The sequence below is a fragment of the Podarcis raffonei genome, chromosome 10, assembly GCF_027172205.1.
Source record: "Podarcis raffonei isolate rPodRaf1 chromosome 10, rPodRaf1.pri, whole genome shotgun sequence".
In the NCBI taxonomy this organism is placed as follows: domain Eukaryota; kingdom Metazoa; phylum Chordata; class Lepidosauria; order Squamata; family Lacertidae; genus Podarcis; species Podarcis raffonei.
The window spans coordinates 1,488,587-1,515,610 of NC_070611.1; the positions used below are offsets into that span (position 1 = coordinate 1,488,587).

Below are 27,024 nucleotides of genomic sequence, written 5' to 3' on the forward strand. Positions count from 1 at the left end.
TCGTCCATACTTAGCCATGTTTGGTTTACTGTCCCATGCTAACTGGATGTTAATAAAAAGCCATGCAAATGGCTAACCTAATGGGAAAATGTGGTAACACTTTGATAAGATCAAACAAAATCTTATTGCTTTCTACATCAAGAAGATATATTGTTTTGAACAGCTGAGTAATCATTACCTCACTGTGTTTAGAAACAAAATTTCCCATGCTTCTCAGTGGAAAATCTCACATCAATTCAATAATATAGAAAATAGCCTGCACCAGTTTCAACAGCTGTTTACCACATCTAGGTATGCCACCGCTGGGTTGTGGAAGGAAGCAGAACATGCTAAAAGGTAAAGGTAAAGGTACCCCTACCCGTACGGGCCAGTCGTGTCCGACTCTAGGGTTGTGCACCCATCTCAAGAGGCCGGGGGCCAGCGCTGTCCGCAGACACTTCCGGGTCACGTGGCCAGCGTGACGAAGCTGCTCTGGCAAGCCAGCACCAGCGCAGCACACGGAAACGCCGTTTACCTTCCCGCTATAAAGTGGTACCTATTTATCTACTTGCACTTAGGAGTGCTTTCAAACTGCTAGGTGGGCAGGAGCTGGGACTGAAAGACGGGAGCTCACCCCACCGCGGGGATTCGAACCGCCGACCATGCAATCGGCAAGTCCTAGGCACTGAGGTTTTACCCACAGCGCCACTCGCGTCCCACTAAGAACATGCTCCCTTGGCATTATTAATGAACCCTTGCCAAGGAGCAATTTTTCTGCTGACAGGCAATGATATCAAATTACAGGGAACAAGTATTACTGACAGCATGCCCTAGTAGTAATGAAGATTAGTTCACTGAAAGCAATTCCCTGGCTGAGGCATAGAAGCATCTTTGGTCATGGAAACACTAAAAAGAGGTCATGTAACAGAGTGGATGAAAGTACTATTGTGCACAATCGCAAATGCTTCCAAAATGAAGTAGCGTATCCACAGTTTTGTCAATACCGTGAAAAAAATTATACGCATTGCTATAGATTGGCTCGGTAATAAATTCAATTTAGGAAAACTAATAAAGACAAAAATATACCTCTCCATATTATTTTTACCTTGTTCATCAAGAAGCTTTTTTGTGAGATCTTCTGCTTCATCACCACAGTCTAATTCAAGAGCATCATCATTAATGTCCAGATTCTCCAGGTCCAACTCCAGATCATCAGTACCAGACACATCTTTGTTTTCCTTAGTTTCTTTTAACTCTGTTTTAAAAATAGTAAGATGTACATACTTTTCCCAATTTTTACCTGGCCCTTTGACCCTCCATGTTCATAGTTTACAGTTTCTGAAGAAAATATAATACAGAGAGCGAGTGTCTCTTTAATCACTGACACTTAAACTGCCTCTTAGAACAGCTTCATTTTTCAATAAGTTTTAAGCACTGTTCTTACTCCTCCAAGAAAATAAAGTTTTCATGTGATTTCTCAGTAGGCATAGGTATCGTAATAGCAAAGTGCAATTTGTTAAGAAGATACACTTGTGCTGCAGAGCTAGCATATACACGTATCAGGATAAAATGCTACTACCCTCTCTATCACAACTTCTAAAACAATGTTGCAAAAAAAATAAAAATGTACCTCTAGAATCATCTTTACCAGAGTCCTTAATCTGGGAACATTTTTCGTTATCCTTGAACAAAATAGCCGGCACAAATGCTTTTAAATCAATTAGGTTCTCATAGAAGTTTCGAGCATCTTCATCCTCCCAGATGCCCCCCTCCAAATCATATTCACCAGGTTTGCCTGGGGTAAAAATGTCAATGCCAGGCCCATGTTCTGGAATATAAAAAGCAGAATGTTATGTATTACAGCAGATTTCAGTATCTGTATCAATTTGTCACATAATTCCTTCTAATATACACGGGGATGAAATCAGTGGGGATTGCAAAGTAAAGAACAGAGACGACCGACAATAGAAGAATGGAGATTAAAACTGACAGACTATGCGGAACTGGATAAATTAACTGGGAAAATTAGATATATTAAAGATCAAAAGTTCATCGAGGACTGGGGAAAATTTGTGGACTATCTGAAAAACATTTGTGGTGTTAACACAACGCTAGTGGGATTTCAAGAGGCACTGTAAAAAATAAATAAGTATTGTTTATTAGAAATAATGGGAGTAAGGAGGAACATTGGCAATACAAAAGAAGCGAATGTGTATTAAAGGTATAAATATGGATGATTGTCAGAGACGCTGAAGGAAGTCCAAAACAGTCATAATTTGTTGTATTCGGGATAAAATGTATAACTGGATGAAAATTAATAAAATTTATATATAAAAAAAACAAAGTAAAGAACAGAGACACCAAGAAGAAATACTAGGAGGAAAGCAACAAAATGATCACAAGAAGTTGCTCACTTTGCTTTGTTTTCATTCTCAAAAAAAGGGGGGGGGGAATAGCTATTAATATGCTTTTGTGTTTCCATCAGAACTAAAAAGTTTGCCTTCTGAACTAGGAAATTCCATACCTTCAGGCACTGGTTTATCCTGTGGGAGATCAGGCATATTTTCATCCAGGAGATCAGCTAAAGACTGGGAGTTTGCCAACAACTTTTGATAGGACATAGCAAATTCTTCATACTGCTTATGCCGATCTTCACTCAACTCTCCTTTAGAGTGCAGAATACGCCTAGAAATATAAACCAAGAAAAAAGAGAGCAATGAAGATTCCAAGTATGAACAAACAATTGTAACTCTAGATTTTAATTCTTCTTAGAATAATCCAGTTAAAATCCATTAAGAATATTCAACATCAACAAATATTTGACTATTAAAAATCGTATTACTGAGCCCATAAAAAGGGAGGATAAAGCTGCTTTGCAATCTTTAAAGAAAAAGATCAGTATACGATCAGTAAGAGCAAAAAATGTTTTCTTTGAAGCCATACGTTTTCAGCAGCAACCTATTTGTAAGCTGCTCCAAAAATAATTATCAATACCTTCGAAATAAATAAATTCGCATTCTTCACTTTCTCATAGCTATTACTACTTATAGTATTGATTCGCTTTTATTTTCAAATTATACCCCATATTTTGGCTAAAACAATGATTGTACTTAAAAGTTATGCAAGCATAGCTAGAACCCTGGAGGCTGAAATATAAATTTCAATAATGGGACAAATAATAGGAGGGAGACATGGGGAAGAAAAGGAATGGATGTGATCAAGTCCAGTTGTTGTTATTGTTGTTGTTGTTTAGTTGTTTAGTCGTGTCCACCTCTTCGTGATCTCATGGACCAGAGTACGCCAGGCACTCCTGTCTTCCACTGCCTCCCGCAGTTTGGTCAAGCTCATGCTGGTGGCTTCGAGAACACCGTCCAACCATCTCGTCCTCTGTCGTCCCCTTCTCCTTGTGCCCTCCATCTTTCCCAACATCAGGGTCTTTTCCAGGGAGTCTTCTCTTCTCATGAGGTGGCCAAAGTATTGGAGCCTCAGCTTCACGATCTGTCCTTCCAGTGAGCACTCAGGACTGATTTCCTTAAGAATGGATACATTTGATCTTCTTGCAGTCCATGGGACTCTCAAGAGTCTCCTCCAGCACCATAATTCAAAAGCATCAATTCTTCAGCGATCAGCCTTCTTTATGGTCCAGCTCTCACTTCCATACATCACTACTGGGAAAACCATAGCTTTTACTATACGGACCTTTGTTGGCAAGGTGATGTCTCTACTTTTTAGGATGCTGTCTAGGTTTGTCATTGCTTTTCTCCCAAGAAGCAGGCGTCTTTTAATTTTGTGGCTGCTGTCACCATCTGCTGTGATCATGGAACCCAAGAAAGTAAAATCTCTCACTGCCTCCATTTCTTCCCCTTCTATTTGCCAGGAGGTGATGGGACCAGTGGCCATGATCTTCGTTTTTTTGATGTTGAGCTTCAGACCATATTTTGCGCTCTCCTCTTTCACCCTCAATAAAAGGTTCTTTAATTCCTCCTCACTTTCTGTCATCAAGATTGTGTCATCTGCATATCTGAGGTTGTTGATATTTCTTCCGGCAATCTTAATTCCGGCTAGGGATTCATCCAGCCCAGCCTTTCGCATGATGAATTCTGCATATAAGTTAAATAAGCAGGGAGACAATATATAGCCTTGTCGTACTCCTTTCCCAATTTTGAACCAATCAGTTGTTCCATATCCAGTTCTAACTGTAGCTTCTTGTCCCACATAGAGATTTCTCAGGAGACAGATGAAGTGATCAGGCACTCCCATTTCTTTAAGAACTTGCCATAATTTGCTGTGGTCGACACAAAGGCTTTTGCATAGTCAATGAAGCAGAAGTAGATGTCTTTCTGGAACTCTCTAGCTTTCTCCATAATCCAGCGCATGTTTGCAATTTGGTCTCTGGTTCCTCTGCCTCTTCTAAATCCAGCTTGCACTTCTGGGAGTTCTCGGTCCACATACTGCTTGAGCCTACCTTGTAGAATTTTAGGCACAACCTTGCTAGCATGTGAAATGAGTGCAATTGTGCGGTAGTTGGAGCATTCTTTGGCACTGCCCTTCTTTGGGATTGGGATGTAGACTGATCTTCTCCAATCCTCTGGCCACTGCTGAGTTTTCCAAACTTGCTGGCATATTGAGTGTCAAGTCCAGTTACATACATATAAATACATATTCATGCTGAATAATGAAGTTTAAACTAAGAGAGGCAGATTTTGAAGGGTGGTGACACCGGAGAGGTTTTAGGAAGGAATTCCAGGAGGAGGCAGCAAGGTACAATGGGTAAAACTCTCCCCTAGGAGGTGCATCTGGAGCCTTCATTATATACCTTTAGGCACCAGGCAAAAAGGTTACTCTTCAACCAGGCCTTAAGCCGATTAACATCCTATATTATTTTATATGTGTGGTTTTTTGGGGGGGAAGGTTATTAGTTTGTTCTTATTGTTTTTATTATGTATTTTGTGTTTCTATCTTGCATTTTTATGCTGCGAACCATCCTGGGATCTTTGGGTGAAAAGTGGATTTCAAATTTAATAAACAAACAAGCAAGCAAGCAAGCAAGCAAGCTGTTCAAACAGAGGCTAGTGAATTAGGAGGGAAATCAGCAGTGTTAGAAACTGGGATATGAAAGCTAGGAGCCATGTGGCTCCCGGAACCTAGGTTGTGGGCACCAAAACAAAATGTCTAGGCATATTTTTATGTTTATTACTATTATTATTTTGCTGCAACGCTACCAGATCAGGCAACCCGGCAAAACAAAACAAAACAAAAAGCCGCCGGGAGAATCAGGTGATCTGTAGGTTAGCTATGTCTTTCGCTGCCACGCTACCTCGCAAAACATCTGATTCAGCCAGCAGCGCAGCAGCAAAAATAAATAAAATATTTTATTTTGCTGCCAAGCAAATCAGGTGTTCTAGAAAAGTAGCTCAGCAGCAAAAGATGAATGTTTTCCTATCTTGCCGATGCTAGGTGGCAAGGGTGGCACTTGGACATCTCCAGCCAGTCACAAAAGGTTGGTTGCCAGTCGCAAAATGTGGCAGGTGACCGGCTAATATTGAACGATGGCAGCATGAATTTGATTACTGAGTGCATGGATGCAAACGGAGATGAAGGGATCAAACTCAATTCAAGCCTGGACTTCCGGCAATTTCCGCCAGAGTGAACAGCGGCTCCCACAATAGTGGACACTGGCCGTGCAACCCATCAAGGATAATTTGAGAGCAATTATCCTTGCAAGCCCCCCCCCCCGGTCGGGGGGTGAGCTCTCACTTGCAGATCATCCGATATCTGCCTCTCGTTCCAACGGAATGCGGGGGCAGGGATGCTGAGTGCATAGCACTTCACATATTGGAAACTCTCCAACACGGTCACCATGAGCAGAGGTCCTTCCGTTCTCTTAAGATGGATTTGAATTTGGACTAAAGAAACAGGTGTGTTCTGGATGAAGGAGACAAGATAACCTTCTAAATGAATCCCCCACGGTTTTGATCTGGAGAGGATTTTGGCCGTAATTGGATTGGAATGTAAGTGAAGGGGAGCCTTTGTTCTCTACATTATATTTGTTGTTTTATGATTCGGCAAATCTTCACTGAAGAAGAATTACTAATGGAATATAATTATCAATGGATTACAACCAGTACTTTTTTTCTTTAAAAAAATGTTTAGGGGTACTCTCCTTTTCCTACTCATATTGAAATACTGCCCCTCAATGAGGCCAAACTTAGATTCACAAAATGTTTAGGGGTATGCGCACCCTCGCATTCCCCCAGAAAAAAACCACTAATTAGAACTGTTAATGGAATGCAAGAGGGAATTAACAAGAACTTCATAATTTTTTATGGATTATTTGAATGAATAGACTGTGTGAAAATGTTGTGAGGATTGGTGGAATTACCTTCTAAAGCGGGCTCTAACTTTGATTTATTATGGTTTTGGTGAGACACCAGCTTGTTAGTAGATTAGAAAGGTTGAAAGAAGAAAATGTTGGAAGTCTGCCTGGAGCCATGGTCAGATGACAATTCACTTTTGGTTTGAAAAGGCAAGATGGCATAAGGCTGTGGCGTAATGAGAATTCAGCCCTTGGGGGTGGAGAGGATGCTGAAGATGATGGCTTGATTACAACATGAAGGGAAAGACAAATGCAAACAAATATTTCACAGAAAGGTACAGGATATAAACTGCTTGCAAACTTTATGAATATGGAATAGCTAAATACGAACGAAAGTCATCACACCAGTGGCTGTTAAAATAAGGGATTAAGATTGGAAGTGTTGTACAGTGGTACCTCAGGTTACAGACACCGCTAACCCAGAAATACTACCTCAGGTTAAGAACTTTGCTTCAGGATGAGAACAGAAATCGCATGGCGGCAGCGGGAGGCCCCATTAGCTAAAGTGGTGCTTCAGGTTAAGAACAGTTTCAGGTTAAGAACAGACCTCCGGAACGAATTAAGTACTTAACCCGAGGTACCACTGTACTTGGATTAATTAAGAGGATTGGAGCAGGACCAAGGAATAACATCATCTCCTGATAATCAGAACAAGGGAATAAGTCATCTGATTGGTAAGTGTTAATCAGCTGAGAATCAATTACATTACTATCCCTCCCTTTCACTAAGGAGACCAAGGCACATGTAGGGGATTATTCAATTTTAAATAAAGCCATTTTGGACAGTGATGTTTTCTTTAAGTGTGCTAGAAGGAAAAAATAGCATTTTTGCACAGTGAGAAGTCACAATACGAAAAAGAATAATACAGTATAGTCATACCTCGAAATAAATAGAATCATAGAATCATAGAATCATAGAGTTGGAAGAGACCACAAGGGCCATCGAGTCCAACCCCCTGCCAAGCAGGAAACACCATCAGAGCACTCCTGACATATGGTTGTCAAGCCTCTGCTTAAAGACCTCCAAAGAAGGAGACTCCACCACACTCCTTGGCAGCAAATTCCACTGTCAAACAGCTCTTACTGTCAGGAAGTTCTTCCTAATGTTTAGGTGGAATCTTCTTTCCTGCAGTTTGGATCCATTGCTCCGTGTCCGCTTCTCTGGAGCAGCAGAAAACAGCCTTTCTCCCTCCTCTATGTGACATCCTTTTATATATTTGAACATGGCTATCATATCACCCCTTAACTTTCTTTTCTCCAGGCTAAACATGCCCAGCTCCCTTAGCCGTTCCTCATAAGGCATCGTTTCCAGGCCTTTGACCATTTTGGTTGCCCTCCTCTGGACACGTTCCAGTTTGTCAGTGTCCTTCTTGAACTGTGGTGCCCAGAACTGGACACAATACTCCAGGTGAGGTCTGACCAGAGCAGAATACAGTGGCACTATTACTTCCCTTGATCTAGATGCTATACTCCTATTGATGCAGCCCAGAATTGCATTGGCTTTTTTAGCTGCTGCGTCACACTGTTGGCTCATGTCAAGTTTGTGGTCAACCAAGACTCCTAGATCCTTTTCACATGTAGTGCTCTCAAGCCAGGTGTCACCCATCTTGTATTTGTGCCTCTCATTTTTTTTGCCCAAGTGCAATACTTTACAATTTTCAGGATAAGTATTTTCGGGTTGCGCTCCACGGCGACCCGGAAGTAACTGAGCACGTTACTTCTGGGTTTCGCCGCTCCAGCATGCGCAGTCAAAATGACGTCACGTGCATGCGCGGAAGTGGCGAAACGCGACCCGTGCACGCGCTGTTGCATCTTACATTCCGTTCGGGATGCGAATGGGGCTGCGGAACGGATGCTGTTCGCATCCCAAGGTACCAACAATCTCAACAGGCCTCTTTTAGATGTACTCAAAGCACCATTGGTTCTAAATTTAAAGATGAGCAGCCAGACAAGAATGGGCAAAGTACACAAGCATTTTGTGAGTGAGTGCCACAATTCAGGGTTCATTTAAATATTTCCAAAAACCTGAATGCACCCAAAGGGGCTCTAAGCTCAGAGCAATTATTACAGGTGTCATTTCCAAAGAGCACATTAGCAAACATATCTGACCATATAGCAAGTCATTAGAAAGTGCTTACAAAAGAAAATTCAAATCTAACACATATTCACAAAAGTGATGGAAAATATGAGAAGAAACTAAACAGGTGGCAATGTGATATCCTTTAACAGTGCCCCCAAAACTTGCCACTTGAAGCAGCCCATCTCACATTACCAGAATTTGACAGCCAGACTGCTGACTGGCGTATGATAGTCAGAATATATAAAACCCATACTGGCAGGACTGTACTAGCTGATTTTGAGCTATAAAGCCTTATGTGGCTCAAGACCCCATTACTTCAAGGACCACTTTTCCCCACATGAACCAACCTGGATCCTGTGGTCATCACCCTTCTTTGTGTCCCCCTCCATGGGAGGTTCAGAGGGAGAGGACATCAGAACAGGCCTTTTCAGGAGTGGTCTATTGCTTGTGGAATGCTCTCCCTAGGGCACCTGGTGCCATCTGTAACCAGGTTTAGGTGCCAGGCAAAGAATTTTCTTTTCCCCCAGACTTTTGGCCCTTAACTTTTAAGAGTGGTATTGCCTCTTTTAGTGGGTAGGACCTGCAGATATGCTTTTTTATTTAGCTGTGTATTTACTCTTTTTACGTACTGTATTTTCCCATGTATAATAAGATGACATTTTTTCCCTGAAATTTTTTAGTGATAAATTGGGGGTTGTCTTATACACAAGTAAATACAGTAAGTAAGCAAGAGCTGGAGCCACAGCGGTAGCAGGGAACATCAGCGAGGAGACTGCTTGCCTGCTCTTCCTGGCCTAAAAGAGTATGCAGTGAGTGCCAATACGTGGTGAGTTACAGCACCAGTTCTCAACATCTCAGTGAACTTACAAAAGGGGTCATGTTATACCCAGAAAAAATATATACATGGGGTTGTGTTATACACAGAAAAATACAATATATTGTGCCTTTAGGATTTTAACTGATTTTTATGTAAGTTGCTTGAAATACTTGGTAAGAAAACTGACTAACAAATATAATAAATAATAGTAATATGCAAATGTAGGGTTACTCGCGCAGGTGATTAGAGGACTAAACATTCACAATTCTATTCTTTTTTAGACCCAGAATGGAAGGAAAGCAAGCAAGGGATGAACACAAGGGGTGAACACTGGATATTGGTAGCTAGACATCAAAACTCTGCCTCTGCTTCAGACTGGCAGTTAGGAAGTGACCCTGTACACATTCAGTAGCATGCAGCTAGGATGAAAAAGCTGTTAAAACAGTATCTCAGTTGGCATCTCAAAACACTATGCTCCAGAAAGCAACTGCTCTGTAAACACTTGCTTACAGTGTTCACTAACGAATACCTCCACTTTACAGAACTGCCTCTTCTTCTCCTGAAGATGTCCCACAAGGCAGCAGGTACTGAGTTTTCCTTGAGGTTTACTCCTGAAGCCTTTCTCATAAATGAGTTCTCACAAATGCAGAAATCTCGACATAATGATCTCTCCCCTCCCACCAATGGGAGCACTTGTACCATACACCAATCAGGTTGATCTTATAACTCATTACTGCCACCTCGTTTTGTTTTTCTGTGTTTGCAGCACCAAAGTGACCTCTCTGGGGCGCAAGCCAGGGCAGTGTGTATGGAGGTCCTGGGTTGTTGCTGATGTGGTCCAGAGAAAAGCAGAGCAATATGCCTGGCACCAGCTTGGATGCAGGAGTTGTTGGAAGGAGGCATACAGGACACCATCCAACTGCCTTAGGGACTCCACTCCGGATTTGTGTAGCCTTACAAACCAAAGACCTGTTCTATGAGGAACTAGACCAGGCTGTCAGGAGGGTCCCAGATTGTGAACACCTATTCCTGCTGGGATATTTCAATGCCATGGGAAAGATAATCACACATGTGACAACTGCATAGGCTACTTTGGTATTGGCAGCATGAACGAGAACGGACAAAGGCTGCTTGAGCTGTGCTCATATCACAACCTCTGCATCACAAACATGTTCTTCACTACCAAGGCAAAGCACTTCGTGTCCTGGAGACATCCAAGGTCAGGCCACTGGCACCAACTGGACTTGATTGTCACCAAGCGATCGGTGTCACACACTCCGTGTCACACAGAGCTACCACAGAGCCAATTGCAACATGGATCAGTCCCTGGTAGTGAGCAAGATCCATCTCCAGCCAAAGAAGGCCTATATTACAAAGCATTAAGTGTGGCCCTCAAATCAACACTGCTAGAACAGTCATTCCTGAACTTCGTGAACGCTTCTCTGATTCTGTTAAACAAGCTCTACTGAACTGCCCCAGAAATAGTGTCAAAGCAAGGTGGAACCACAACAGCGAGGAATTTACAGCACAGCTAGGTCTTCCTTGGCAAAAGAGAGCAACAGACCCTTGACTGGTCTGAGGCCAGCATAAAGGACATGGAACCTGTTATTGCTGCAAAGTGTGAGGCTCTCCTGAACTACAAGCATGCTCCTTGTGAAAAGACACTTTCTACAATGAGAAAGACAAGAAGTGATGCCCAGCAGATTGGTAGATGATGTGCCAATGACTACTGGCTAAAGCTGTGCCACAGCATCCAACTCGCTGCTGACACTGGAACACTCACAAAATGTATGAAGGCATGAAGAAAGCCTTTGGACCAACAATCAAGAAAACTGCACCGCTGAAAACCTTGTCAGAAGATATCATCACAGATCACAGCAAGCAAATGAAGCAATGGGCAGAACACTATCAAGAATAGTACTCGCAGGAAAACATGGGTTCTGCAATTAAAAGTATCCAGATTCTGCCTGTCTTTGAAGAGCTGGATGTTCCTCCCTCCCTTGACGAGTTGTAGGATGCTATCAACTCTCAGGCATGTGGTAAAGCCCCAGGACAGGATAGAACCCCAACAGAAGTGCTGAAAGCCAGCTTAAATACTTTCCTCATTACAAACCTCCACAGCCTCCTCTTGCAGTGATGGGAGCAAGGATCCATGCCACAAGACATGTGTGACTCCAGCAAGAACAAAAGCAACAACTACTGTGGGATCTCTCTGCTGAGTAACGTGCGGAAAGCCTTCACCCATGTAGTTCACAACATATTATAGTCACTGTCTTGGGGGTCAAGCCCTAGTCACAATGTGACTTTAGAGCTCAGAGCTCAACAGTAGATGTCATTTTCTCACTGAACCACCTGCAGCAGAAATGCCAACAGCAGAAGCACCTTCATAGACCTGACAAAGGCCTTATGGTCAGCCACCATAACCAGCAATCTCTCAACTGATGCTGAGCTGAACAAGCGTATTGGCAAGGCAGCTATGACAATGGGTGGCCTCTCCAAAACGGTATGGAAGAATGTGATGCTAACGTCCAGTACTAAGGTGAAGGTCTACCAGGCTTGTGTGCTGAACACATTGATTTCTAGAAGGGAGTCGTGAGCAACTTATAACTGTCAGGAGCAACACCTTAACACCTTCCACATGTGCTGCATCAGGAGAATTTGGGGTATCACATGGCAGGACAAAATTCCAAAGAAAGATGTGCTCTCCTAAGCAACATTCTCAGTGTGTTCACACTCCTGTCTCAGTGACATCTACACTGGCTTGGTCATGTCCACAGACTGGAAAGTGGCAGGATGCCCAAGGACGTGCTCTGCAGGGAGCTAGTTTTAAGCACCAGGCCCATCGGCAGACCAACTCTGTGTTACAAAGATGTCTGCAAACATGACATGAAGGTTGGCAACACCAACCCTGCCATGTGGGAATCCCTTGCAGACAACCACAGTGCCTGGAGACAGGCAGACAAGTCATGTATCCATAGTAGTGACCAAAGGAGAAATGACCTATGGGAGGAGCACAGAGAGAAGAAACGCTATGGTGCACCTGCAGCAGCACAACTGGATGCTTTCATCTGCCCCAGCTGCAAATGAGCATGTCTCTACCAGAACAGTCTCCACAGCCACAGCAGTCGCCACAACTTTTCAACAGCTTGACTTCACCCCCAAAGGCGCACCGCTTCATTGTCTCTTGAGACAGACAGATGCCAACACAGAACTGCTCATTCAGAGAAATGTTGCAGAAGAGCAAGTTCTTTCAGTGCAATGAGTCCAGAGTTTGCAGGTGCACCTCAATATTTTGATCGAGACTATTTGCAGACCTATGCTGGCAATACACCCAATGCTATCCACAAAATTACAAACTGGATGTATCATCTGAGGGGGGAGGAAAATGTTCTTTCATGCCAATGGGGAACCTGTACTCTTAAAGTAATAGCTTCAAAGTCAGCAATTTTAAAACTCAATTTTATTCATTAAATGTAATGCACAAGAGGAAGATAATGAAATAGTCAAGGTGGGGCAAGTCAGGAAACACAGGTGTTGGAATGAGCCATCACACACATGGATTTACCATTCCTGCAGAATTAAACATCCATACACATACTTATGTGATATTGTATCTTGCTTCTCTGGTTACACATAACTTCCCTTACCTTTCTCAATGCCCCATTTCCCTAAATTTATGTGGCCCTATCCCACACTTACCCCATCCACTTCTCTTCTATACAAATCTGCAAACAATTCTTAAGGAATGCAGGGCGATATCTAACTACCATATGTACTCGAGTATAAGCCGACCCGAATATAAGCTGTGGCACCTAATTTTAGCACAAAAAACTGGCATAACTTATTGACTCAAGTATAAGCCGGTTCACCACACCACAAACCTGGTGGTGGCGGCAGCGGTGGAGGAAAAAAAGCAGCCCAAAAGGGCTGCTTTCGGGCCACTCGTCCCTGCTGCCTCTGCCGCTCACAAGAGCAGGCATAGGAGCCGCAGTTGGGAGAGGCACAGCGCAGCGCCTCTCCCAACCGCACCTCCTGTGCCTGCCCCTGTGAGAGGCGGGTGGCAGCGGCGGGACCAGCGGTGAGAAAGGGCTCCTTTTAGGCCGCTCATCCCTCCGCTGCTGCCGCCCACCTCACTCGAGTATAAGCCAAGGAGGGTTTTTTCAGCATAAAAAATGTGCTGAAAGTCAGCTTATACTCGAGTACATATGGTACATTAGTGTAGACCCACCCACCAAAAGTTTCAAGTCCAATGATTTTAACATATCTACTCTTGAGTATGAATAATACTGAGTATCACTCACAGTTTTTAAATATTTATGTTTTAAGTTTTTGAATTGTTATTGGTGTCTTTGATTTTGTTATAGACACATAGAATAGTAGTACTGGAAGGGACCCTGAGGGTCATCTAGTCCAACTTCCTGCAATGCAGAAATCTCAAGTAATGCATCCATGACAGATTACCACCTCTATGTTTTGATTTTACTTTTTAAAAAAGATTAATGATTGTATTGATTGTTTGGTTTTAATGTACACCTCCCTCGAACCCATGTTTTGGATGAAGGTCCAGTTTAGAATGCAGCTGCTGTTCCTCCACCCACATTAACCATATTTTATGGTATACCAAAAGCTTACTAAGGGAAAGCAGGCACAATGAAATTTAGGAGGCTGTAAAATACTTAATATTGTAAACTAGAGTGCATCCACATGGAAAAACAGAAGCTGCTAGGGATTTTTTTTTAAAAAAAAGCTAGCACATTCCTAAATTACAATGTGAATAATTCCAAATCAGAGGCAGAAGACACTGTTAAACCTACAAGATGGTTATAAGACTAAGGGTTGCATCCAACATCATACTCAGAGTAGACCCATTTAAATTAACAGACATGACTTTGGGCACATTAATTTCAGTGGGTCTACTGAGAATTTACCTGGGAGTAAGCCCCGCTGAACTCACTGGGACTTGCTTCTGACATGTAGGATTGTAATGTTAGTCCATTTCCCCCCAATTCAAACCTCAAAGCATGAAATTATACTTTGTGGTCTCTTGGGGCGGAAAAAAGTTTTACCCAATCCATTTTGAAACTCTAGCAAGTATTAGAAACCTGTCAATTCATTTAAGAGCATTTAAAATATTACCTGTTTTGTCTTTCAATATTTTGCAGTTCCCTGTGGTCCCTTTTCAGATGTTTGGTCAAAGATGTAAAGTACTCTTTCAGCAGATTTTGGAAAGGCTGTTGTTTTTCTGGGCTAATGATTTCACTGGGAGGAAAACTCAAGTTAAATTTATCTGATGCACTTTTAACCTTCCTTGGTACCAATCCAGCAATGTCATCTCCACAGTGCCGACAAAAGCTAATAACCACTGAGACATGGGTGTGGGATTCGCGATCAGCATTAATAATGTTTTTTACTTGTTCATAGATTAAAGACAAGCCTTCCTTATCAGTGAAAATCCCAACTATTGTCAATTCTGCAATAAACCGCAAGTCTGTTCTTAGTTTAGTAATGTTGGATGTCTTCTCTTCTTTCCTGGCTTCAAAATGTTTCTTCCAGACTTGAAGTAGTGATGGAGCAAAATCAGCATAACGTTGATGGAACAGAGAACACAAGTGCACAGCGCAATTCACATCTGATATTTTCAGTTTTGCTTCCACTATAGAAGCAACAGCCTCTGCAATGTACTTGCTTAAATTGAGGCCATTAAAGTCATGGGACAAGGAGTCTCTCTGCTGTTCTGTGATAGTTTTTAACTTCTTAACAAAGGCAGTGTTCTTCTTGAGACTTGAATCCAGCCTGCTAAAGAAGTTCTCTTCAGGGCGGCTGTCTGATGCATTCTGGTTTTTACTTCGGAGTTCCTTTCTTGCTTGGTGGCGCTCCCAAGCTTCTTGGTGGAGCTGATGGGCTTCTTCTTTCTCTCTAAACAGAATATGAAGAATATTGTGTTTAAGTAGGGCTGAAATTTTAAACATTGTAATAGACTAAAAAGGCAAGCCTAATTAACAGAGCAACATATTTTTTATTTAAAGGTTGCAATAAATGACGTCTTTGTGGCAACAAAACAGACTTCACCTTCCTCTCCTACCTGCCCTCCCAAAATCTGCTCTGGAAGTTTAGGGGACCCTCTAGAGGAGGTTTGGGTGGACTTGGACAGTTGCAGGGGAGAGACGAGGAGGGTGAACACCTGTTGGTCAAGTGGATGCAGCACTGGATTTCACCCAAGAATGTATGAAGATTACAGATGGCAGGCGCCATCTTAGAAAATTTCCTCTTTCCTCTTTCACTCTCGCAAGGGATCGTTTCACTAAGATGGTGCCAGCTGCAACATATACATTCACTGTCTAAGAGTATGTTTTTTGTTATTAAAAATGCTTTCAATATATGCAAATTTAAATCGGAACTAGTCTGAGTAATGAACAAATTTATTCAGTCTGGTGATAGCACTAATTTTAAAGCAGTAAAGTGCAGATAAATGAATTTCCTAATGAATTGCAAAATTCATTAAACAAGTAATCTTGCTTTATTTTTTCCTTATATCTGTACTGCAACATTTTAAAATGACATTATTGTTATACTGTCATACCTCATATTACGTTCGATTCAGGTTGAGCGTTTTCAGGTTGCGTCCTGCGGCAACCCGCAAGTAACCGGAAAGGGTTATTTCCGGGTTTCACTGCTCGCGCATTCACAGACATGCAAAATGACGTCGTGCGCATGTGCAGAAGTGGTGAATCGTTACCCGCACATGCGCAGACACAGGTTGCGTTCTACTCATGTTGCAAACGGGCCTCTGGAACGGATCTCGTTCACAACCAGAGGTACCACTGTAATGAAGTGATGCTTCTAACCAGCAACCCTTTGAAAATGAAGTAGCTTGTCAGTCAGAAATTTTCTGCGAATACTCAGACCAGCATCTAAAGAGCTCTGTTGGGCATTTCCAGTGGGATTTCCTACTGTATTTGACCAGCAAACCTCCCATATCACAAACCACTTAGCAAAGTCTACTAAGCTCCAAGAGTGGCTTATGATGTGGAAAAATAGATCTGTACTTTGAGGAACACAAGGAGAAAGCTACCTTGGGTGCACAGAACTAGTTATATTGGGTTCCTGGGCATCAGTATTTCTTAAGCTTTTTGAAGTGGGGCTTGTCTATTTGTATTGTACTTCCATAGCCCAACAACCTAGTAGCAAGCATTTCTTCTGCACAAGGGGAAAACGCAGCTCTTCTTTCAAATGGAGCAACTTCCCTTACAATTTCCATGGAGCTATTCAACCCACCCAATCCTTAGCTCCCTGTGCTTCCCCATCTGTGTCCCAGCACCCTCTCTTATAGAGTGTGAAAACCTAGGTACTAGCAGCAAATAAATAATAAAGTCTTACTTCAGCTGGGCAGCTGCCTCTTCTTGTTGTCGCTTTACTTCTTCTTCCTGCTTTTTTCTCTCCTCTTCTTCAAGTTTTTGCTTTTCTTCCTCCTCTTTCTTCTTCTGCTCTTCTTCAGATTTTATCTTCTCATCATCTTTTTTCTTCCGCTCCTTGTCTTCTTTTTTCCGTTTCTCCTCCTCCAGTTTTTTCTTTTTATCTTCAGGTGGTTTTAACATTTCTCTCTTCATGCCAAGCCTGACATCCTCTTTGGGTTTGTCCCGGCTGCTACCTGACCGCCTCTCGTTGAACTCCTTATCTTTATTACTTAATGATGTTTCTTTTTCTTCCATGCTTGCCGATTTCTTACGCTCTGCTGGCATTATGTTACCCAGGCAGATCTGAAAGATTATTAACAACACATTGTCATTGCATTCACAAGTTAATAATCAAGGCCTCAAAATGTTGTTTCTAAACTACGAATGGATATTTTTTCCAGAGCTATGTGCTGTCAAACTGGCTTGATTATTAGTGGAAGGTGATAAGTACTGCTAAATGCACAAATGCCTTCCTTCAGCACACAGTACATAACAGAAGCAGCCCAAGACATTTTGATAACCGATAAAGTAAATCCAAATGGTATCCTTCTTCTCACTAATTAACATGTTCTCCTACACAAATCCCACTGAAATGTGAAGCTGCACAATTGAGTCCATCCCTTTCTCACTCTACAGTTTACACCCCCAATCTGCTGTCTAAAGTAGTCATCTCAACTCAGCTCAGGGTTTTGGGGCCTCTGACACAATAGCAAAACCATGAACAGCTGAGGGCAGAACATCGAGCTACCACCAGAAACAAACTCCTGTAATAAATTATATTCCTTCCCTTACATATGGTGGCATCTTGAGTTTTGACTTCCTGTTTGTCATCACCGGCTTCTGGTGGTGAAGAAAAATACAGAACCATGACCTAGAGGAAGTTTTCTACTTGCTGGGGAAGGGCAAACCTTGAAATGAGGATACTGTGTCCACTGGAAGCCCCTGTCTCCCGTAACAGTTAATTCCACTCTCAATAATATACACTGGATTGCCTTTTTTTAACCAAGTGTCACAATCAGAGGACTAAAGTCACAGCAGCTGAACAAAAGGAACTACAATAGCATACCAGCAATTGCTTTTTCTATATGCCTGACTATAACCAAGTTACTTCAATTAAATAAAATAAGCAAAAAAGTTGCTTGCTTGAAAACATTTTCAAAATATCTGCTTATAAGTGGTTTATCATTAGAGAAGGAAATTTTGGGTAATATACTCGTAGTAGACCAACAGTGATCTATTGTTCAAGGACTGACAACTTTACACACAACTATAACTTATTTTCTAGCACGTTTGTGAAAATACACATAATTCCTTTCAAGCAAATAAGCTATGGAACTTACAAACTCATTGTATGGACCTGATAAGCTCCTCCGAGTTAAACAAATCATCATGCACATATGAGTATTATGTACACCTTTACAGTAGTGTATTGAATCCTCTAATTGAAAGCTGCACACTGAGACAATTAAAGAACAAAACCTGCAAACAATTAAGGAAGTTTAAGTAAACGCATTAGACTGGTGCACTTTGTTGGGAGGAGGGATACAGTTGCTAACTATTTTTGATAAAACTTTCTTATTCCAGTCCTACAAATACTAGCTCTTTAAGATTCTTTAAAATGAGCAATTCATTATTAGATAGGTTAAAACCACAACATTCCAATAAAATGCACACTGAAGTGCCTTCAAAACTAAGCTCTGAATTCTTACAGCACACGCATTAAAACGTATGTTCACCATTAAAATCTGGAAGAAAAAACCCAAGACTACATCAGTTAGTTGTTACTGCTAGACAACAAACAGGATATTTACCACCTAATAATTGTTTGATAAAAACAAGTATTACAGTCAGTTTTGCACTCCATTAGTTATATTCCAAATCTCTGTCTACTCTTAAGCATACCTGAAAAACAGTGAGAATTACCACAACAGTTGTTTTTAAGCATTGACACTACTTCATTGATGGATCTACTACTGAACATCTTCTAGCCAACGCAACATTAACACTCCTACAGCATTTATAACACTTGATCAGTTGTAATTTAACACCGAAGAAGCAGTAGTAGTACTCTACTGCTGTTACGACAGTGTATACAAATAACTTTGGAGTAGAACTAACTACTTCTGCTCACCTTGGCTGTTTCTTTTGCACCCAGGGCTTTTTATTCAGCTCAAGACCCATTTCTTCCCAACCCAGATACAAAGCATGAAACAATAGCCCTTGTATATTCACCCTGAAATTGATGTATTATTAGTGCAAAACAAAAGCACTATACTTAAAGCTGCATTCACATCCATCTTTTCAAAAACGATTCCCATTCCATGACCTCTAATAAATGCTTTCTCCCCATTCGTACTTTACTCTTTGACAACCAAGCTTTATAAACCTAGTCCTAGGCAGTGATATGGGTTGAAATGTTGTCCAAAAGAGTTCCACTATTTTATTTCTCTATCGAAAGTTTTCAACTTTTAAAATGGATTGCTTCATAAAATTAGCAATATGATGAATGAAGATAGTAATAGCCCAAAATTTAAGAACTGGAATGGTTACAATATTGATCTGATCTAAAATCAAATTTGTAATTAATTCTCTTCAGGTGACTATCAGTAGGAAGCATGCATATTTATGTGCACACGTCACTTGAAATAGTTGTGCAGGCCTGATCTGGTCCATTTTATATCAATAAGCCACCCCTTTATGGAGATCCTGATAAAAAGTTTTACAAACAAAACTTCATGTTCCCAGCAAAGCTGATCACTAGGTGATAAACTGAAGTTCACAAATGAAAGCATATGAAAATCTAGAAAAGAGATGAACTGCAACATAACTTCTGTTAAAAGCTTGTTTTTCGATTGAAGAATTACCAGGTTAAAACCAACACCACTTAAAAAAATTCTGAAACCACTGTTAATTACAGTGCAGTATATTAAGTTACAACACAACAGCAATTGTCCTCAAAGCAATGCATATTCATTTCTTTTGTGGACAAATCTCAGGTGCTGCCTGCACTTGAGTAATATTGGAACACAATCAAACTAAAGGAAGTGTGATTGATGGATAAAAAGAATCTAATGGCTAATTACCAAGAAGCTCTTTCCCACAACACACACACGTGGAGTGATTTTCCATAGTCTGGCAAAGAAATGTGTACTATTTGCTTGCATGCAAGGAAGGAAGACAATGAAAACAGAGCAGAAGTTGAGCCCTGCAAGGAAGTTAAGTTGTGCTAGCTAAAGATCAACTGAGAACATCCTCTGAAACCTTTCATCAACATATGTACTGTCAAGTTTCATTATTCAAACAGCTCAGAAACACTACATCTAAAGTATTTTTATACACTTTTTAGATTCCTGGATTATTTTTAAATACAAAAGACTTTTTTGTATGAGCTTTCAAAATTTCTTCCTCAATATCTTCCCCCTACTGTAAGGAGGGGGCAGAATGAATGCATGTCTTTCCCTAAAATATATAGCCTGGCTCACTAAACTGAGCCATGAACATTATTTTACCTAGTAATTCATCAAACCTCATAGACTCCTCAGATATACATATATTTTCAGCATTTCTATCCTTCCTTTCTATAAAAATATGTCCTGGGGCAAAAAGATATATAGATATACAGATAGATATATAGATGTAGAAATATACATACATATACATATATATATATATATATATATATATATATATATATATATATATATATGGGTGCCTCTGCTCTCTGCTTGTGGCACAGTAATATGGATGAGATGGATTAATCTGCATGTGACGTGAACAGGCTGGTGCTGGTCTATTGATTGCCTTTTATTTGACTATGTCAAATATCCTGTCAAGCCACAAACAAGTGTAAGTAGAGGTCCTACCTTTTAAATAGCATTTTCACATCCTCTGATACAAGATAGACAAAAGGTATGTGGAGCTGTAGAAAACATGGGCCATTACTCCCAAATATGCAATTTCATTCAAGAGTAGGGACATCCTGCTCTCTACTCAGCAGTGTAAAACTGAATTTTATCTTGTTACTACATATGTTTTTTGTTTGTTTGATGCCATTTTCAAAAAGTTCAACAGCTACACTATTTACTGTGGTTTAGGGGTAGAAGTATGAACATATTTGCATAACATCAATAACTTTAACAACTGATTACATTTGTTAATTCCATTTGTTAATTCCCTTATAACACCCAGGTAATGGTAGGGGCTGTAGTAAGTACAGGTCTGTAGAATTCTGTAAGAATTCTAACAAATTGTTTTCAATATTTGACCAAAGTGGTTTAAAAAAACACACACCAAATGACTAACCCAAGATATGTATAAGGAGCTTCCTGTCTTAGGGGCAAGTGTTCAGACTGAATGCTCTTTAGATCCCTTACAGCCCTATGATCCTATGAAAATTCTTCTTTCAGGTCATAATGCTGTGTACATACTTAAGACACTGTCACTAGGGTATAAAGTACATGAAACCCAACAGCAGCAATCCTGCATGGTTCCTAGTAAGCCATGTTAAAGCATTCTAAATACAAGTACATGCTTTTTGAGAATAAGCAATGTGTCACTAACTTTCCCAACCTCTCCCATACACTGCACTGTTGCTTGCCACATGTCACAGTAGACAAGAAAGTCTACATGCACATTCTAATTGCATTATCTTTGTCACTTAACTTATTGAAACAACTGGCAAAGATAATATCACAGATCAGCAAACTACAGCAGCCTGATATTATGTATATTTAAACAATGCTTTAAGTCCTACTGTGTTCAGTCCGTGCGCATGCCCAGAACTGCTGCTTTGTGAAGAACTAAAAGCAAAACAAAGCATAGTTGAACCAGGCTTGTAAGTAAAATCCTAAATTTAGAACAATCCTAAACTGCTGTGAATTGTGGACACTATTAATCCTAAATCACAATGAATTGCTTCAGAAAACACTTGAAAGAAGGAATGGCACTATACATGTTTGAGTTAACTATCTAAAGCTATTGGAAAGAGAAAGTGAAGGGAGAGCCCATGGGCAAAACAGCAAGGAAGAGAGCAGCTTGCCATACAGATTTATTTCAGAACAGCAAGGAATAGAGTATTGAGAACAATTCTGTAGTAATAATAATAATAATAATAATAATACCAAGCTTTTGACAGCTTTAGACAAGCCTAAGAACAAGCAAGAGCTGAAGAAGAGAAGACTGAACTTTGGCTAAGTGCAAAACTTCTGCCCCATCAGATGAGCTTTTGTCACTCACCACTTCACACCCTGGGAAGCATCACAACCACTGGGAGCATCTTGGTCCGCTCACCTTCCACAATGGCAGGGCTACTGGCAAAGGAAGTGGCCAAGGACTGAAGCAGCCGGGCTGTCTGCAGACATGGGCAACCTCCCCGAGTATGGAAAGGCCGGCCTTTCCTTTAAAGTTCGTCCTGCCCCGTCCCCGCGCGGCGGCATTGCTCCCTCCAAGACCTCTTCTTCCACGGAGCTCCCCGGGGAGAGCGGGGAGGGTCCGCCACTTTCTGGGAGAGAGGCCTCCGCGTCTCCTTTTCTCTCCGCTTTCGTTTTTATTCAGATAATACCTTCTTTAACACATTTTTACTATTATTATTACTATTAATTTAAAAGGAGACCTCTTCCACGACCGACTCAAGAGAGGGGGCGCCATTCCACACACCCACGCCCTCCTGGTCGGCTTCCCCACACCTGTCACTTTCAGGCAGCGGGACACCCCCCCCCCCACGCAGATGCCGCCGCAGGAAGCCAGAAGCGCCGCCTTCCCGGCCGCCCCCCTCGCGCGGCAGAGGCCTCCCCCGCCCCAGGCAGCCCCGCGGAGGGCTCCGTCCTCGGGCTCCCTGTCCCGCGGCGCCCCGACCAGGCCCGTCCCGCCCGGGGCTCCCCATCTCGACGCCCCCCCCCCGAGCAGCCCCCTGCCCCCTCCGTCTCCCCGGACGGAGGACGGTGAAGGGGCGGTTACCTCGGCCCGCTGTAAACATCGGTTCCAGCTTCTGCAGCTCCAGCTCCGCCAGCCTCTTCTTCTTCTTCTCCTCCCCCCCCCCACGCAAACGAGGACCCCGCCCCCCCAGGCTGCCCTCGGCATCACCTGCTCGGAAGCAACCCCGCCGCCACCCGCCTTTGGGTCCAGGGCGAAGGGTGATGGGAAAGACTGGTCTGAGGGTTCACCTACCGGCAGACGCGGTCCCTTCCCAGGACGGGCTGCTGAGAACAGGGGCGGACGCTTGCCAGGCATCGCCCAAGACAGCTCTGGCTGGCGGGGTCCTTGGGACGGAGAGGGGAGAGCGGGGCAACCCCGTGCTTTGGTTACCAGGGGAAGGCGGAAGTGCCCGAGGGGCGGGGCCTCTCCGGAGGGCGGGGGAGGAGGAGGGGTGAAGCTAAGAAGCCTCTCCCGCCCTCCGCCCAAGCTTTTGAAAGCGAGGCGGTGCAAGGCGCTCTTTTGCTCCCTGGGGAACTCGGGCCCAGAGCCGAGGGTTCCCCGAGTCCGAGGTGCCGCGTCCCAGGGAGCGCGCCTGGGGCGTAAGCGTGCACGCGCTCTCCTCCTAAACATAGCGAAATTTGCTTCTCTTTCTTGAGACGCAAGTAATGCACACTGCAAAAATGTATAGCTAGTTTAGCTATATCCCTTGACCAAACCTGCTCTCCTCAGATATGGTGGAGGACAGTGTCCGCTCACATTCCCCGTCCAGTTGACTTCTGTATGTGGGGAGGAGGGGGAGCCTCCTCTTGTTCTTCACCTCAGGCAGCAAAATGTCTTAGTATGACAAAGGAAGGACCAATGGGTGGTCCCACCACTGCATCCCTCACCTGCAGTGCCGTGCAGTGAAATTTTTTGAAGGGAAACAGTTCGGGCCAGAGGCACCAGCTTGCGAGGGCGATGGGATGACACGCACCTCCCTCCCTAAGCCCGGCAGAAGCTTCCCAGGTTTGGGAAGGAGGCACCAGGCTTTAATACTATAATTTACCGAGAACATTTAGGGGACTAGCTTCTAGCTCCCTGACCACATGCCACTACTCACCTGGCTGGTAGTGAGAAGTACAATGACCAGAGTGGGGTGAGAGAGAGCTGGACTAGAGCCAGGGAGTGAGAGCCATGCTTGACTTCTGCTGGAAGCCAAAGCTGGAAGCAAGACCTTCTGGGGTGTTGATGCCATGAACTCCTCCCCTGCAGGCTCAGGTTGTATATAATAGAATCATTGAATTGTAGAGTTGGAAGGGACCCCAAGGGTCATCTAGTCCAACCCACTGCAATGCAGGAATCTTTTCCCCAACATGGGGCTCAAACCCACAACCCTGAGATTAAGTGTTTTATGCTCACTGCTTAATAACAAAAACAAGCAGCAAAGATGATGACTACTTGTAGCAAGCCTGAGTTTCCGTGTATTCCAAATATAATGGGGTTAGGCAGAAAGATTATATGTGACCCCAAAGTACAAAGGTGGTGGTGGGGAAGAGCTGTTTTGTACACCGCACACTACATCCACAGCAATGGATGCCCAGAGACTGCTTCACCTCCGAGGGAGGGGGCGTTAGCCAGGTTTTTTCCTTGGGTGAAGCCTCCAGAGGGGTGCCATTGAGGGTCTCAGCCTATGTATGTGTGTACACAAATGTGCATGGAGGGGTGCCAAACTGGGTCTTTGACCCAGGTGAAATAAAGCCTAGTTTTAACCCTGCCCAGAGATGGCTTCCTGTTTCTGTATGTGTATATAAACCGTGTATTTTCTTTGAGCCACATTTTCAGAAGTAATATTTGCGTGAGCAAATGCAGCTACATAAGAACATGAATAATTCCCAAAATATATAGATGAACCTCTTACATGTGTACCTTAAGTATGTATACAAACTCAACGAGGTGTGTGTGTGCTTTTGCCAGGTAATCTCATTTATATTAGGTCTAATCTGAGACAAACTCTCATCTCATCAACCCAAAGAAGCCTTTCTCCTTTCTGATCTTTCATAGAATAGCCATTGCTCTTGCTCTCATTTTGAAGAGAGATCTATCCATATTCTGCAAATGAATATATTTATATAGACACTATATTATACTATACTATCCTGAAAGATTTAAACATTTCTTCAATAGTCCTTGAAGCAGCCCTCCACACTCGCCATCCTCTCCAGCCACACCAGAGGGGCACAGCCTTTGAGAAGCACCTTCTCCGCCGCCCCTCATTCCAAGGAGCCTCTCTCTCGAGGGCTGCCATCTCTTGTCAGGACATGGGCCTGTCAAAGGAGAGTCCTGGCAGCGATCCGCAGCTAAAAGGGGAAGGCGGCAAATGGGGCCTCTTTCGGCTCTTCCCAAGGCGGGCGCCGGGCGTGTTTTCCCCGGCCGAGCGGGGCCCGGGGGCGGTCCCGCCTGCTCCTCCCGCCGCAGCTCCACCAACCGGGGCCGGGGGCGGGGGCCGGGGCCGCCCCCTTGCTTGTCTGGGCTGCGGACCGAGCAAGCGGGCCTGGCGGCGATGGCGGCGGCGGCTCGTGCGTCGCTGGTGGCGCTGGGAGTGCGAATGGGGTCTCGGCGGGCGCCGGCGCCTCTGCTGCTGCTGCGGCGGCGCTGGTACCGCTCCGAGAGGGGGGTCTACGGCTACAAGCCGAGCCGCAAGGCGGAGAGCGGAGCTGCCGATGGCGCGGAGCCGCGCGATTCCCGCAGCAGAGCAGGTCGGCGGGCGCATGGCGGGCGGGCGGGGGAGACCGTGCGTTGCTATATGGGGGGGGGCGGGAGAAGAAGAAGAGCTTTGCCCGCAGGCATCCTGAGCCCATCCAGATCCACTCCGCGAGGGGTCCCGGGGGAAGCGCGCGGGAGGGCAGCCTTCAGACGCCACCTTCAAAGGTCCCCTCACCTGAGAGCAAGGTCCTCTGGGCACACGGGGACTTGCTCTCAGTACGGAGTAGATCTGTACAGGATCAGACTGTTAAAAGTGGTTTGTCATCAGGCGGCTTGTGCCACACTTGACATGCCTGCCTTTTAGTCAAAAGCATCTTTTTTCATGGTCTCGGGACGACCCCCCTCTTTCCTCAGTCCCCAAAGTGCCTGTCTATACATGTCTGCTCATTAGTAAACCCCACTGAGTTTGCAGCGGTTATGCTGTGTAAGCTGCGTACACCAAAAGGTGGCCTGCATATAATTTTACAAGTAAATATAAATAAAATAGAGTTTACCCTAAAGGTGAGTGAGTATAGGAATGCGGTAATAACACACTGATCTTTAAAAGGGTTACATGGAAGCAAATCCAATTGATTACAATAGTTTTTCCACACTTTTCAGTAAGTATGGGTAGGACTGTGTGCAAAGCTGGTCTTGGAATTTTTCCAGCATTCCTGCTATGATGTAACAAGACCTTTCCCTCTCTTGCCAGTTCCCACACCCGCTCCCTACACAGCACACTCTCTGCTCCACTTGTATTCTGTAGCTGCCTCTTTCCACCCTCCCCTGACCAGTTGTTCCGCAGGGGAGCATGTACAGTAGTACCTCGGGTTAAGTACTTAATTCGTTCTGGAGGTCCGTTCTTAACCTGAAACTGTCCTTAACCTGAAGCACCACTTGAGCTAATGGGGCCTCCCGCAGCCGCTGCACCTCCGCCTTGCGATTTCTGTTCTCATCCTGAAGCAAAGTTCTTAACCCGAAGTAATATTTCTGGGTTAGCGGAGTCTGTAACCTGAAGCGTATGTAACCCGAGGTACCACTGTATTTATCTTGTGCATGAAGATGCACAAACCGATCAGTGAAGGGATACTAATTCTGCCCAGGCTTTTGAATAGGAACAGAACCAAAATGATATCCTTGGATTGTGGGGTGGGGGATTCTTCAACATTATTACTGATACAGCGGGGGGGGGGGGGGAGAGACTTTATAAGCAAGCTTTTGGTGTTATTTTTCTCAATGCATACCAAGTGTTCTTTGTTACTTACTTCTTTTAAAAAATAGAAGTAAGATAAGACAAGACATCTCCAAACTTCCAAAAACTATGCAGAGGAAACAGCTTTAGAACAAAGCAGTGGATGGGCAGCTACTTGCACTATAGATCAATGATGAGTCCTCTGAGGAGGAGAAATTCAATTAATCTAATATTTGCTAAGTTTCAAACCCTTCCATGATCTTGTATCTCATCCCACAGTGTGGGAACAAGGGTGCTATATAGAACAGATTAACTTGAAAATAAAACTTTGAAACTCATGGCATTTTTTACTCTTATGGAATGTTCTTGGCAATAATTAAACATTGTGGGCAAACAACAGGTTTAGTCTAGTCTACCAGGCTTTTTCAGATCTATGAAAAACCACAATGGAACATCATCTGGTGATTTGGGGTGAAGTGCTCATGGTAGCAGC

General features: G+C 43.4%; 2 protein-coding genes across 12 annotated transcripts in view; one reads left to right on the plus strand and one right to left on the minus strand.

Moving 5' to 3' along the window:
* Nucleotides 1-22,990, minus strand: part of UPF2 (UPF2 regulator of nonsense mediated mRNA decay) — a 60,268-nt gene extending 37,278 nt beyond the window's left edge. For 4 of the 7 annotated variants that reach the window (XM_053406830.1, XM_053406829.1, XM_053406831.1 and 1 more), the window contains exons 1-6: nucleotides 22,871-22,990; nucleotides 16,629-17,008; nucleotides 14,388-15,167; nucleotides 2,504-2,664; nucleotides 1,610-1,807; nucleotides 1,085-1,234 (exon numbers count right to left, since the gene is read on the minus strand). In XM_053406830.1, the coding sequence (XP_053262805.1) occupies nucleotides 1,085-1,234; nucleotides 1,610-1,807; nucleotides 2,504-2,664; nucleotides 14,388-15,167; nucleotides 16,629-17,008; nucleotides 22,871-22,933 (1,732 nt within the window). In that variant the 5' untranslated portion in view covers nucleotides 22,934-22,990. Of the gene's footprint in view, nucleotides 1-1,084; nucleotides 1,235-1,609; nucleotides 1,808-2,503; nucleotides 2,665-14,387; nucleotides 15,168-16,628; nucleotides 17,009-21,940; nucleotides 21,960-21,994; nucleotides 22,089-22,660; nucleotides 22,737-22,870 lie in introns of those variants that run through there. The other 3 variants (XM_053406832.1, XM_053406834.1, XM_053406833.1) reach the window with 3 other exon arrangements.
* Nucleotides 22,991-25,181: 2,191 nt separating this feature from the next.
* The window catches only part of DHTKD1 (dehydrogenase E1 and transketolase domain containing 1), a 30,080-nt gene continuing 28,237 nt past the window's right edge, over nucleotides 25,182-27,024 (plus strand). For all 5 annotated transcript variants that reach the window (XR_008332382.1, XM_053405114.1, XM_053405117.1 and 2 more), the window contains exon 1: nucleotides 25,182-25,353. Coding sequence is in view for 4 of the 5 variants with exons in the window: in XM_053405114.1 (XP_053261089.1) it covers nucleotides 25,203-25,353 (151 nt within the window). In the remaining variant the exon portion in view is untranslated. The remainder of the gene's footprint in view (nucleotides 25,354-27,024) is intronic.